Source organism: Rhinopithecus bieti, unplaced genomic scaffold (genome assembly GCF_001698545.2).
Source record: "Rhinopithecus bieti isolate Rb0 unplaced genomic scaffold, ASM169854v2 scaffold_20819, whole genome shotgun sequence".
NCBI classification, from domain to species: Eukaryota; Metazoa; Chordata; class Mammalia; order Primates; family Cercopithecidae; genus Rhinopithecus; species Rhinopithecus bieti.
The window spans coordinates 770,000-784,966 of record NW_016809904.1 but is presented as its reverse complement, the minus strand read 5'-3'; the positions used below and the strand labels follow the sequence as shown (position 1 = coordinate 784,966).

General features: G+C 47.3%; 1 protein-coding gene and 1 pseudogene across 1 annotated transcript; one reads left to right on the top strand and one right to left on the bottom strand.

The window, feature by feature from the left end:
• Positions 1 to 3,207: 3,207 nt before the first annotated feature.
• On the bottom strand, positions 3,208 to 5,079 carry LOC108541281 (putative uncharacterized protein encoded by LINC00242; annotated as a pseudogene).
• A 3,082-nt stretch (positions 5,080 to 8,161) lies between these two features.
• LOC108541282 (uncharacterized) lies at positions 8,162 to 14,665 on the top strand. The gene is made up of 2 exons (XM_017890742.1): positions 8,162 to 8,429; positions 13,718 to 14,665. The coding sequence occupies exons 1-2, from the start codon at positions 8,282 to 8,284 to the stop codon at positions 14,218 to 14,220; spliced, it is 651 nt and encodes a 216-aa protein (XP_017746231.1). The 5' UTR covers positions 8,162 to 8,281; the 3' UTR covers positions 14,221 to 14,665.
• The last annotated feature ends 302 nt before the right edge of the window (positions 14,666 to 14,967 follow it).

The following is a 14,967-nucleotide window of genomic DNA, read 5'->3' as shown; positions in this document are numbered from 1 at the left end:
CGGTGGACATGGGCACAGCACCCTGTCCTCCCCTCACAGAGTGCATCCATACCTTCCTAGATCACGGGCCCCGGAAACTTCAAAGCAGCAGCCCTGTGCATTCTTATGAGAGTTACATCCCAGCCCAGGTGGTCATAATTTCACCAAAACAGTGGGGTGTCTTGTTTCCAGTCCACATCACTAATGTGATGGGCCATGGTGGCATCCTGTGGAATGGCAAGACAGCCGGCAGCCCTGAGCTCTAGGTTGCATGGAGGAACTGGAGAGGTAGCACAGCCCTGATGCACTCCCACCAAGGCTGCTGCTGTCCCTGCCAGATGAGAACAAGACAGCTTCTGGACACGAGATTGCAGGAGATAAAACCTCAACCCATTTCAGTAGGTACAGAGAAAAATCACCTGCCAGATCAGTGGCTGCAGACCAGGAGTTCTGGGACTATATTGATTTGTTCCAATAAAGAGACCACATCTGAAGTAGCAGATGCTCAGGCTCCTGGGCCAGGGTCTTGTGTCCCTGGAAGGCTCTGCTGTCTTGAGCAGCAGCTCTGTTTCCTGCAGGTGCATGGGCAGCCATGCTGCTGGGCTACCTCACCTTCCCTTGGTATTCTTTCCCCAGTTACCCATCGTGCTTCTGATGGACACTTCCTTAGTCAGCTGCAGTATATGTCCATTCAGGTTACAGTCACATCATATATGGCTGCAATTTGTTGTTTTTTCTTAAACAGTGTTACATGTCTCTGCTCACAATTGAAGTAACTTAGAGTTTAACCCTTAAGAGGCAAATGTCCTCTGTTCTCACCTTCCTGAGGGATCCTGCCACATTGACCATCTAATGCTAGCAGGGGTCACAGGTGTAACAAGAATGGATTTCTGCTGGCTGATGGTCCATGGTGTAGCGTGACTCGGGGAACCCAAGAACTCAATGGCAAAGCTGCTTCAAATTCTCCTGCATGCTTGTTCTTTTCTTTTTGCCCTTTTTTCTTCTTTCTTCCCCTTCCTTCCTCTCTTTCTTCCTCTCCTTCCTTCCTTCCTTTCTTCCTCTTCCTCTTTCTCTCTCTCTTTTCCTTTCTTTCCCCCTCTCCTCCCCTTCATCACCTAGGCTGGTGTGCAGTGACACAATCATACCCCACTCCAGTCTCCAACTCGTGGACTCCCGTGCTTTTTCTTTTCTTCCTTTCTCTCTTTCTTTCTTTCTTTTTTTTTTTTTTTGAGACAGAGTTTAGCTTTTGTTGCCCAGGTTAGAGTGCAGTGGTGCGATCTTGGCTCACTGCAACCTCTGCCTCCCGGGTTCAAGCGATTTTCGTGCCTCAGTCTCCCGAGTAGCTGGGATTACAGGCGTGTGCCATCACACCCAGCTAATTTTGTATTTTTAGTAGAGATGGCGTTTCACCATGTTGGTCAGACCGGTCTTGAACTTCTACCTCAAGTGATCTACCCACCTTAGCTTCCCAAAGTGCTGGGATTACATGTATGAGCCACTGTGCCTGGCCTTTATTTTCTATCTCTGCTGGCTGGCTGAATACCTTGAGCAGACCAGAATTACTGGAGGCAAGGAAAAAATGGAAGATTGGCTAAATTTGTTTTCCATCAAAAGCAATGATGAAAATGCTTCTTTTCAAAGAGCAACAGTAAATATTGGTCCAAATTCACAAGTGTTCATCCGACAGGCCATATTGGAGAGTAAAGGTAGTNCTTTCTCTCTTTTTTTTTTTCTTTTTTTTTTTTTTTGAGACAGAGTTTAGCTTTTGTTGCCCAGGTTAGAGTGCAGTGGTGCGATCTTGGCTCACTGCAACCTCTGCCTCCCGGGTTCAAGCGATTTTCGTGCCTCAGTCTCCCGAGTAGCTGGGATTACAGGCGTGTGCCATCACACCCAGCTAATTTTGTATTTTTAGTAGAGATGGCGTTTCACCATGTTGGTCAGACCGGTCTTGAACTTCTACCTCAAGTGATCTACCCACCTTAGCTTCCCAAAGTGCTGGGATTACATGTATGAGCCACTGTGCCTGGCCTTTATTTTCTATCTCTGCTGGCTGGCTGAATACCTTGAGCAGACCAGAATTACTGGAGGCAAGGAAAAAATGGAAGATTGGCTAAATTTGTTTTCCATCAAAAGCAATGATGAAAATGCTTCTTTTCAAAGAGCAACAGTAAATATTGGTCCAAATTCACAAGTGTTCATCCGACAGGCCATATTGGAGAGTAAAGGTAGTTGTGCCTGGTCCTGAGTGCACGGACATGGAATTTAGCTACAGGATGAATATTCTGCTTTCATAAGCTGTTTTGATGAGATGTGAAGACGTGTTCTGAACAAGATTAGAAGAATGCATCACCTTAGTAAATTTGGCACCTGCCCTGCCCCTGACTTTTTCCTGAGTGAACAGGAGCCACCTGCCCTTTTAAATTAAATGATGGAGTAGCCGGCCTGTTCCGGGTCCTTGCTGCTGTCTCCCATGCTCGCTCCTCTGGGTCTCCAAGCATGTGGCTGAGAATACATTTGGGACATCTGTTCCCCGTCCCTACCTATGTCTATCATTAAACAAAGTGAAGATAGTCTGGTGTGACTGGCTTTCCAAACTCTTACTTGGATTCACTGTAATGTGGACTAAACAAATGGCTGAAAATTCACTGTTTGCAGACACCCCGTCCTCTGCTCCACTCAGGAGAGACATGACCTGCCCCATGAAGCTCTGCTCATTCCACCACCTTCCTGACAGGCATGTGCACAGCTTCAGGAAGCTCTCTGAGGTGAGAAACCCTGTCATTTTACCTGTTTGCATCCCCTCTTTGTGTGTCCTGAATATTTTTACTACCTTAAATGCGTGCTCTTTCCCCCACAACATTTGTTTTAAATAATTTTAAAGCTACAGAAATGTTTCCAGAATAGTCCAGTGGGTTCCCACATGACAATTCAACTGTCATTGGCATTTTGCCACACTTATTTTCCCCTTTTAATTGTACATATGTCATTCTTTTGACTGAACCATTTTGAAAGTTAGTCATTGTGATATTTTGCCCCCAAAAACTTGAGCATTATCTGTTGAGAATAAAATCATTCCCCTTCAGTTACCACACGAAGGAAATTTAACAATAACACAGCACCGTTATCGAATACATGGTCCATATAAAGTTTTTCCCAGTGTGTCTAATAATGTCATTTATACCTTCTGTTGTTTGTTTTTATCCAAGCACCACAACTGCTTTTAGTTACTATATCTTTTATTTTTAAAATCTGGACTAGTTCCCTTTTTGTTTTTTTCTTTCTATGTCAGAGACATTTTTGAAGTATTTATGTCACCTTTACAGAATGTTCATCAAGTGGCTTTTGTTAGATTGTTTCCTCAAATTTGACAGTTTTAAAGAAACAGTGCCTCCATGATATTGTCTGAACCAGTGCATCACATCAAGACACATGATTGACACAATAATGCTGTGTGCCACTCGGTGCATCACAGCAGGACACATGAGGCACATATGTGCTGCCATGCACTCCTCAGTGCATTACTGCAGGGCGTGTGGGCGGGGCCAGGTGTCACGGTCCCAGCTGGTCACTCTGCCCTCTAGACAGTGGCTGGATGGGCGCTGGACACCTACTCCGTGCAGCCTGGGCAGCAGCTGGAGATGATGCGGGGAGGGCTGCTCAGCTGGGGCTGAAAGGTGAGGAGGACAGGGCTGGGCTGGCCGCCTTGTGGAGATAGCGGGACATGTTGAGGGAGAGTCAGACCAGGGATGCAAAGCGTGAGGAGAAACTGCAGAGCCGTGCACGGCCTCAGCTCCCTTTCTGAGGCCCCGTTGATGTGAGTGCTTTCAACAAGCCTTCGAAGGAATCTCTGCTGCTTGCAGCCAAAAAGTACTGACCACTGGAAGAGCCAGCGCCTGTGAGGGGACAGAGGCATGGCAGCCATCAGGAGGCAGGCAAACCCCAGAGAAAGGGGCCCCGGAGGTGGCAGTGCACAACTGGTGTGCGATCTCAGCACCACAGGTTACTGGTTTTGTGGCAAGATATGGACCTGCTGACAGCTTGGCTTCCTTGTTTGCAGAGTGTGACAGTGACGTTCCCTGCCTCATTAGACAGATGTTAGGATACAGTGAGGCGGGTGCTCAGCCCCATTATGGACACGTAGCATCGATGAACACCAGCTCTTACCAGATGGTTCCTTTATGCTGGGAGGAGAGAAACGATTTGAATTTCATCTGTCTAGAAGTCCAGCTATCTGCATGTGTGTTCAGAGGACGTTCTCGTATCTCAGGAGTGAAACCAAAGCATCCCCTATACATCTTTCCCCCACCCCCACTCGTAGCCTCGGATTCTCTGCACAGCTTTAGGTAAAGGAGCTGATGGGGAATCGGATGCCTCACCCCGTGCCCTCACTCTGGGGCCCGAGCTTAGACTAACTTCAGGTTCAGCTGAGAAGGCCTCTGAACTGTGACTCCACACTGTGGCCACCTGCCTCTGAACTGCTACCTGCCCTTTGCCCTTCTGGAGGCCGGTGCTTGCCTAGAGGAGGGCTGGCAGCATAAATGCAGCTGACCAGGTTGCATTTTCCGTACGGCCTACTCAAGCGGATACCCGTGGAGACTCATTTCTCGTTTCAGTTTTCAATGATTTGGTGGAGAAGCTCCTCTGGTGAATGGACTTGAGATTTCTTGGAGCTGCGCTGCGGGTCCGCAGTATGGCTTTCGGCCCGTGCTGCGCGGGCGCTTGCACTTCCTCTGGCGGGGCACGGGGTGGCGCTCCCGGGTAAGGAAGCGACCGGGGGAGCCGTGAGCGAGGCGCTGCCTCTCCCGCTGAAGCCGGATCCAAGGCCACCGTGAGGGGGACCCGCCATCCAGGTAAGACGTGTTCTTTCCTTGTTCCTTGGCGAAGCGATGGGGACCAGGCTTCCCCAGGCGGTGAAGTGAGGAACAGGGACCGCGGGGCTCACCTGACCAGTGGGGTCTCCATCCTTTTCTGTGTTGACAAAAGACAAGAACAGACATCGCCTGAAATCTTCCCGCCTCCGTGAGGGAACCTGCGTCTGGGAACGCGCTACAGAGAAGTGATCGCTGAGTGAGGAAGGAGGTGCCGGGCCTCATTAATCATACCTCGGGAGGCAATGCCGGGAAGGTTCTTTGTTTAAAGAAACACTCATTTTTTTAAATTAATTAATTAATTTTTTTAAGTTCTAGGGTACATGTGCACAACGTGCAGGTTTGTTACATACGTACACATGTGCCATGTTGGTGTGCGGCACTCGTTGACTTGTCATTTACAGTAGGTGTGTCTCCTAATGCTCTCCCTCTCCCATCCCCCCACCCCACAACAGGCCCCGGTGTGTGATGTTCCCCTTCCTGTGTCCAAGTGATCTCATGGTTCAATTCCCACCTATGAGTGAGAACATGCGGTGTTTGGTTTTCTGTTCTTGGGATAGTTTGCTGAGCCTAAAGAGCACTTGGTGCGACTTGCTGTGGCCATCGCCTTCAACAGCTCATTTGTAAGAGGTGCAGGCTGAATTCACACCTCGGTGTCATCCATGTCTGCCTGCCGCCCGCAGAGGAGACAGGAGAGGCCTTCCCACCGCTTTTACGGGAAGCTCTTCGTGTAGGCTAGAGGGGTGTGGTTTGGTTTACAGCCACACCAAGTCATTTTAATAAAACTCACAGCACTCGGCAGCCTGACCCCTAAAAACCAAACACAACAGAAACCAAGCCAATGGCAATGGTTGAGAAGAAGCAAGCCAGCATGCAGGGGAGGCCAGGGTGGTGCCCTGGGCATCCAGGGTGGAGGGACTCAAGGAAAGGAATGACCAGAAACACAGCTGGGGAGGCCCGGAAGGCCAGGGGCTCAGGCTGAACTGTCTCGGGGGTCCCAGGGGACTGACGGGGGAGGGAATTGTCAGCGGTGGTCAGAGCCACAGATTCCTGGGGGACATGTGCTGTGGCTCAGGATGGAGAAGAGGTGGGCTGAGGTCGGGACGGTCGGTGCAGGCCGGTGCACGAAGGCGTCTGGAGGAGGAGAAACTTTACAGCCCATGTCCTGGAGGGGCCACAGACAGGAGGCACCTGGTGCTGGAAACCACAAGCTGCCCCTTTTCATTGATGAAGAGGGGAGTGGGGAACATAGGGCCAATTTCAGAGTCTACTGTGAAGAGGAAGGATTTACCTGACATGGCATTGCTGCGTGATCTGGGCAAAGCGAGGGGAGCTGGTTTTCGAGGAGTGAAGAGATAGGGTGGGGAAGGGGAGATCCGGACATGGGTTTGGGAAACATGAGGGGATCCAACTGCGAGAGACCAGAGGCACCCTCAGGACAGTGGAGCCGGTTCTTTACTCTGCAAATAGATCTCACTTTTCTACATCTCAACACATGAGGCGGCTCACCCCAGTTTCTTGTTCTTTCTCTAAGGGGGTTTGGCCTTCCATTGCCTCTAAATGGGAGAAAAGCTAATGGGACTCACGTCCATGGAGGGGGCTCAGGATGAGGCTGGTGGCTCAGGCATCCTATGAGCCCGAGGGGAGGCCGCTGGCCTTGTGGTGCTTACGGAGACTTGCAGCAGCTGTGATCCACGTTGAGGGTGAGAAACAAGATGTGAGGCTGCAGACGCCTGAGGGGCACTGTGGGGGCAGCACCCCACAGGCAGAGGCAAACGGTGGGCATGCAGTTTCCCTTCCCATCTGGTGTCCACTGGCGGCTGGCAACCCCATGTGGAGACCTTTGGTGCCTGCGCTATCCCCACCTCCTTTTACCCAGGGCCCCTGATGTGCTTGGCTGCCTGGCACGAATCCCAGCAACTCCCTGCCTCCTGCTTGTGCGAAATGAGCAAATGTGAAATTGCCCAGGATTGAAGAGCTCAGGACCTTGAATTCCAAGAGCCAGGGAGAAATACTTTGTTACCCAACAAGCCAAATCTGTTAACACCAAGCCTTCATTCCCAAGACAACCCTCCCTTTTGATGGTTCTAAGGTGTTGCCACCTAATTTCTTGACTTTTGCCACTTCAAAGGCTTCCCAAATTTGTACCAGGGCCACGCCTCTCAAAGTGGATGCAGGAAGGAGTCCAGATTCTCCTCTCCAGATGCTCGGGCGGTGCATCGGAAGTGAATCTGAGATTAAACCCATGTATCTTAGCTCCTCAATGCTCCCCTTCATCATTTCTTGAACATACGTAGTAGCATGTCCTGGTCTTCTTGGCAGTCTCCTTAGGGATGTAGGGGAAAGGCAGTTTCCATATCAACTTTCTTTATGTTGCCATGAATTAGCTGCTTGCTGACTAAACTTCTCGGACAAAAATCACACACTTCCCGAGTATTCACCCTTTCACACCACAGTCACCTGCTCTAGTATTTGTACACAGTTACATTATTATCAAAACTGCGTTTCAACTAAACACTCCAAGTGCAGGTGAAGGTCTGTCCTCAAGGTTAGAAGGCAGGGTGAGATGGAACAGTTTCCGGTCCTGCGTTCCGGGGTGTCAGCATCAGCCTCTGTTCAGAGGCTGACAGACAGCAACGGCCCCCAGCCCGCAGGGACGAGGCCAAGGGGGGTGGGGAGTGGAGCGAGAGCTCAGAGGGTGGCAGGAGCCCCAGGGATGGGGGATGCCAGGGACCGTTGGCATGGTGCGCCACCTCAGGCGACCGCATGGGCTCCACAGCCCCAGCGGTTCTTTCCCTCCAAGAGCAGCGAACTGAAAGGAGCGGTTGGGAGTCAGGGGGCTGGAGGACAGGATGGGGCAGGCTGCAGAGGGGTGAAGCGGGCCTGCCTAGGGATTAAGGATGGGCAATGGAGCCTCAACGGAAATAGAAGGCAGGCCACGTTGCCCACAGTGGCCACAGTGCAGGAGCAGGTGCTGCTGGGGAGCTGGGCCCCAGGCCTTTTCTACACTGTCGTCACTGTAAGGTCCGCTCCCAACTTGGCACCGTACATCTGACTCCACACATTGCATAGCCCTGCAGGCAGGTGCTTGCAAAGGGGGGGGGGGGGACACAGAGCCCTTCTGAGTGGGTGCAGGAGGAAGCACCCCAGGAATTTCGGCCCTGGTCTGAGGGAGGCAGCAGGGGACAGTTGACTGTGGTCAGCAGGGCCTGAACCCCGGCTCTGGAGCCTGCGAGCCACCCTGAGGGTGCAGAAATCTGAGTGCCTGGGGCCATGTGCAGAGTGTGGCCATGTCACAGCTGTGGCTTCAGCATTCAGAGCCTCTGCTTCCACCGGGGATTAATGCAGGTTTCCAACATCTCTGTTTGGTCGGTGCTGATCTTTTTCCTAACTGGCGACTTACTGGTTCCAGGAGAGTTCTGGGCAGGCTGCAAATGTCTGCGTTAAAACAGCTCTGCTGGCCAAGACAGGACAGAAGCAGACAGCAGGTTCAGGAGACACACTTTCCTATCCAGCAGAACCTGTGGCAAGCTCCACAGCGCTCTCCAGTCTTGCTTCCGGGAAGGTGGTTAATTCCATCTGGTCAGGATTTCCACACCGCGCGAGCCTCCACTTCCCTCTACGTGTTCTCTGAGACCCACCCTCCTGGGCTTGCCACTTAAATGAGTCCAGAATTGCCTCACCACCCTTTTACTTGCAGAACCTGGCCTTCGTGTGGTGGGGATGATTAGGAAAGAAATTTGCTTCAGGAAATGGCCAGAAAGGGGTTCCACAGAACTGGCTTATGAAATAGTTTTGCAGAATCTGTACTTAGTAAGCTGGAAACAAAGGCAAAAGAAAAAATAGAAAATCTTATTGTAGAAAATACGCTTTGCAGTGTTTGAAAAGGCTGTTCTTGTTAAATTAACCTATTAATAAATACAAACCACTTAACATTTGCTTTTTAACTGTTGTCTCTAGTGCCAAAATAATTGGTGTGTGAAGCCAGTGGGAGTCTGTCTAGTTGGAAAATAGTAGTATTTATTCTTTGAGGCCCCAAACATCAAAGAAAGTGTTGTTTAAATAAAAAGATGGGGTGTGAGCATGGGAGGTGAGTGGACAATGGGAAATTACTTAATGGGTACAATACTCATCTTTTGGGTGAACACTAACAGCTCAGACTTCAGCACTGTGCAACATATCCATGTAACAGAATTACACCTGTACCCCCTACATTTATAGAAATAAAAAAGATGCATCATAAACTGAACAAAACAGCCTATATCTTGAAGAAATCATGCTTGAAAAGTGATAATTTCACTCTCTAAAATTTAATTTTTAATTTTAAATTATTGTATGGGAGATAATTCCCATGGCTCAGAAACGAAAAACATGAAAAGCATTCAGTATAGTCTGTTCTCCATCCACATCCTCCTCTGCCTGGTTTCACTGCAGTCCTCTGTGTAACAAAGTCTTTCTTATTGATTTCTAGGAACTCTTTACATGTGGCACTAAGGGCATGAGTTATGATTAACTTCTTGTGCATCCTTAGAGCTTCCTGATGCAGATGCAAACACACAGGAATGTGAGTGCTCACCTTCATCTTCTCTGTGTTGTACACAAATGGTGGCAGATTACATGCACTTTACCACACCTTGCTCTTATAAATTGGATAATCCCCCATATGAATACATGTAGCATTCTATTTTCTTACAGCTGTGGAGCATTTCAGTACCACACTGGATGGATGGTTGGTGTTGATAGACACAGATTCTTCCAAATCTTTTGTTTATCTGTATAACAGATAATGCTGTTCTCTTGCTAATATATCATTTTGCATCTGTCTTTAGAATCAGTCGTGAAATTGCTGGGTCAGAGGACACACATCTTTGTAATTCTGTAGGTGTTGCCAAATTAGCCTGCCTGTGGTCATGCGATTTGCTCTTCCCAGGCGTGAAGGCCACTGCTTCTCCATGGCTCCTTACCTGCACATCGTGAATCTCTTCTGATATTTGCTGATTGAATAGGTTTCCTATTATTAGTAAGGCTGACCATCTATTTAGTTTATTTTCACTGGACCATTCCATCAAAGTTTTTTGCCTATCGATCTATTGAGTTTTTTATCTTTTTCTTTCTTATTGATTTTTTGGAGCTTTTAATATATTAAGGATGTAACTTGTGATAAGAGGTGAAAATACATTCTTTCCCTCAGTGTCTGTCTTGATTTCTTAATTTGCTGATGGTAGTTTTTCATGCAGAAATTCCTATTTTTATGTAGTTTAACTTACAAATTCTTTTATTGCATTTGGATTTTCAGTTTTAATTTAAAAAATCATGGAATTCGTCCATGATTTCTGTTAGTATTTTATGGCTTTACTTATAATATTTAAATATTTTATCTTTTTGAAATTTATTTTTATATACATTGTGGGACATGGGTGCAACTTTCATCTTTTATTATTTATTTTGCTGAATGCTACTCAGTTGTCCTAATGCCATTTATCACAGTTTTTTTTTCACTAACAATTTTAGATGTCACTTTTATGACTTACTAATTTCCCTCCTATTTTTGTGTCTGTTTGTATTTCCTGTGCTTTTCTGTTGTTCCGTGTGTTTGTTCATGAAACAGTACAACAGTGTTTTAGTTATTAAAACTATTATATGATCTAAGAACTGGTAAGGCTAATTCTTTCTCTTTACTCTTTTTTTAATTTTTTCTGGATTTTCCTATTTTGTTTGCTTCTTTTCTATTTAAATGTTAGAATCAGATTGTCTAGTTCTCATCTCACAGTAAAATATGTAAATAAATAAATAAAATACAAAGATCCAGAAAACTTTAATCTATTTTATTTAGGTGCATTAATTTGCATAGTAAGTCAGGGAAAGTTGGTGTTTTATGATGCTGAGTCTTCCTAGTCGAGAACATCATAAGTCTTTCTATTTGTTCAAGTTTTCTTTTATAAACGTTCGAGAGTGGATAAAAACACATCTCATATAGATCTTAACTTTCTTGCTAAGTTTATTTCTAGGAACTTTTTCTTGCTAATTAAATAAGAGTAATTTCTTATGCTATATCATCCAAAGCTATTGGTTTCTGTACATCAATTTTATCCCTACAGCTTACTAATTTTCTTATTATTTGTTGAAGAAATTAACTTGATATTGTCTTTTGGTTTGAGATAGGTGCATCTTACAATGTTATGAAAATACATATCAAATCCTATTTTATTAAGTTTTTTAACACTAAATTTCATCAAATACGAAATGCAGCTTCTGTATAGATTATCTTATTTTTTAAAATCTTGAATCTGTTTGCAAACATTTTTTAAAGTTTTTGAATTTTATCTTTACATACAAATGTATTTGGTTGTCCTTTACAGCATGTGTCATTCAAAACACAATTTCCCATAAGGATGCCACGTTTTCCTAAGCATTTGGAGTTCCACAGCATCTTGAATTCATTTAACAAAATGTTATAGAAGAAAAAACTTAATACAGTTGTGTCATTATTTAAAAGCTAACATTTTTCTCTGAGCTTGAAAAATAATAGATACCTTTCCTAGTGAAGAAAGCACCTTAAATTCTTTCTTGAATAAAGTAGGTGTGTGTGGATAGATGAGTAGATTGGCAGGCAGATAGATTAGATAAACATTGTCAATAAAATTAAATCGACATGATGCACACTTTAAAACTCTCTCTGAAATAAAATAATGAGAAGTAAGAAATCCGAGCCCACGGGTGTCAGCCTGTTCAGGTGGTCCTGCTGGAGCACTGTCTCCATGGAAACAGAGGAGTGCCGGCAGGAAGGACTGAGGAGACGCGGCAGTGAGTCCACTTTTTTTCCCGAAACACCATCATTTCCTAAGCTTATTTATCACCTTTCAATTCTACAGAATCACATTATGATTTTATGGTGACTAAGGACCAAGAGTAGAAATGTCTTATCTCCAAGGCATGGAGCAGGCACTCACCATTTAAAGGAAGCAATCTTCAGGCTTTTTACAGGATATTGATCTCCAGGGAATGTCAGTAGGGGCACAAGGACAGCAGTTGATGCATCTGGACTCATAAATTGCTCACGTTACATCCAATATGCAGTGTATGATATGACATGTGTCATGGAGGTGTCTGTAAAGGCGCCACAAATGCCAACATCTGGGTTACTTATTTGTCTCCTCTGCGGTGAAGCTGGCAATAAACGCATCTCCCAGAAGCTGGGGAAGGTGGGAGAGAATGATCAAATGAAAGCTGCTAAAATGAGGGCATTTTTTTCTGTCTTCCTGAATCATCAGCCATAAAACAACAGCAGGACAGGGGTTGTGTCCTTCTCTCTGCTGCTACAACCAGCGGGTGATGGATTGGATGTGGTGGCTACAAAATGCAGATGAAGGTCAGCACTGCGTTCTGGCTAAGACTTCTCAAACTCTCACTTCACAATTAATTTTTGTTTCAAACAATGAATGTTGTTATTTTAATGATAGCATGAGTTTAAAACTTTGATGCTTCCATTTTTCAAAAAAGGCAAACCACCACTGACAATCACAAAATCCTTTAATACAATAGTACTGGGGAACAGAGCCCAGGGCTTCTGCATTTGCTGATTCTCAGCACCTCCGTCTCCGTTACTCTCTGATGTTTCTTAGAGGCTTTCATATATGCATGAGATAAAAGCGACACAGCAGAAAACCAGAAATAAATACAATGAGAATGAAGACGAGGCGGTTCTGGACAAGGTGCTGCTCAACCAGGAGGTGGCAACAGCAGGAGAGTGGACCTCCTTCCACTGAAGCTGCATATAAACAGGACCTTGGAGGCCAGTGAGCTGGGTACAAAGCTTCCTGCCCCAGTAGGGACGTGGCCTGCTCTAGGCAGAAGGCAGCTGAGCAAAGGAGAGAGGCAGCAAAGTAGAATGACTTCAACTCTTTTAAAGGTTGAAAAATGCTGAATAAAGGCATAGCTGTGAAGAGTATGGGATTGTTTATATTTGCTGAGTAATCAATACTACATATTGCTTTCACGTTGTTTGCTCAGCTCTGTCCCAGGGCACATCCAAGAAGCATGGGCATGTTTCTGTGCTCTTACAAAGCCTCCTTTCTGTTAGGAAGCCTGCAGCACACACAAAACAGCCATCGGCAAGAGTGTCTGTGGCCCCAGGGCTACCCTGGGCAGCACATGAGAGTGATGGACTTTGAGTCCCTTTATTTTCTGCTCTCCGGAAGGAGGGGTTTTAATAGGATTTATCTTTTTATATATTCTGCCTAGCATTAGAGAAGCAGACAATTTTAGTCAATCATTCAAGACCATCCTGCAACTTCAGCTTTTGTGCTTTACAACCTTGTAAAGAAACACAGCACCATAATTAATTACAATTAGAGCACTGTGATGTGAAATTTCAGCCCAAAATCTAAGTCTGCCAAAAATCTAAGTCATTGCCTTTGGCCTGAATTCCTGTAGCATAATCTTAGATAGGCACACACATCCCTGATCCAAGGGCCTGTGCACACCAGGTGCTCCTCCCAGCAGGGAAGGCTCGGAGGTGTGGGCCCACAAATGGATGCAGCTGCACCCCAAACCGACCTGCGCTCCCTGAAAGATCAGAGGGAAATGTGAGGGGCCAACCCGTTCAGTGCAGAGCTCTCTGTCTTCAAGCAAGGGAAGAGAGGTTTCCAAATTTGAAAATGACCTTCGCACCTCCTCTCCTTTCCGCTCCCCTCTTCAGTGGAATGTTTGAACAAGCACTGATGACTCGCCCCCTAATAGCCCAGATAAGGTTTTACAAGAACAGGTGGGCCTGTTTGAAAGATAAACTTTTCCTGAAGCCACAATAAGACAAATGATCCGAAACTTGCAATTTGGTTAATGTTTCTCTCTCCGCCTTGCTGTGTACACAGCTCCTTCTGGCCAGCAGCAGGAAGAGTGGGCCTGTGTGTGCCAGACCCTGCAGTCTCTCCTCTCACCTGGTGTCTCCAGTGAGGGGCCTGAGTCATCGCACACCATGAGCTTGTGCTCAGCCTGCACATCTCCCACCTCCCACCAGCTGCTCCTCAACTGCCAGGGCCAGATTCTAGCAAAATCTCACTCGTCTGCAGATGCTTGGGTTTCCCTGGTGTCTGGGGGTGGTGTGCTTGGTGGCCTGAGCACTGCGGTGAATCCATGTTTCCCTCCCAGCACGCTGTTCTGTCCTCCAACTTGGCGGACAGCTCTGGCCAGGGACGTAGCCCAGCTGATGCCCACCCTGCGCTCTGTCCATTTCATAAGCGTCCCCGGTTTCCTCACTTCCCTCAGATTTTGCCAAGAGAATGGTCCCAGTGTAGCCCAGAAAGGCCAGCAGGGTGCAGCCTGGGACTTACAGCAGGGGCGGCTCTGGTGGGAGAAAGTAGCTCTCCCAGCCTAGCCCCACTGGTGGGCGGCACCTCCTGGCTTCAAGCCATCTTTTGTCCCAGTCCTAGGTCAGAAAAACACAAACAAAAGCCAGCCTCATGGCGCTCGAGAAGCAGGAGGCCATTCACTGACAGCAACACGCTGTGTGCATAGACACACGCGTGGACAGGAGGTAGAGCTTGGGGTTGCTGCGGAGTGGACAGGACACTGGAGCGGCAGGCGGTGCGGACCCGCTGGGCAGCCGAGCATGGTTGTCGTCCTGAGCAGCAGGAGCTAGTGTGTTGTTGCTCAGGGCCTTGTCTTTTTGACGAAGAGCCCCAGGCCACGGGTGCTTCTCTGGGTGCCTCTTTGCTGCCACGCCTGCACGCGGGTGGAGAGCAGACCCGGCCACCGACTCACTTGCTTTGCTGTCTTCAGATGGAAAAGCCACTGCCATAGCCCCAAAGGAGGGGAAACTGTACTGATTTGGGGAACCTCTGTGTTGATTTCAAAACAGATAGTCTCCTGTGTTCTCAAAGACTGGAAGTGAACCCCACAACCGCCTTAGGCCGCAAAAGCTTTATCCTTTCTAATTAGCATCCCTGTGAGCTGCTCTGTGCCCTGCAGATACTTTTCTCAGCCAGTCAGAAGGAGGGAGGCCAGACACCAGCCCCCACAGACCTGCGGCTGGGACCCCCTGCCTGGGGACGATGGGGTCGGGGTACAGTAACTGCCCCAGAAACAAGTGGGGCAGCAGGAGGCTGATGGTGAGCTTGGAGGT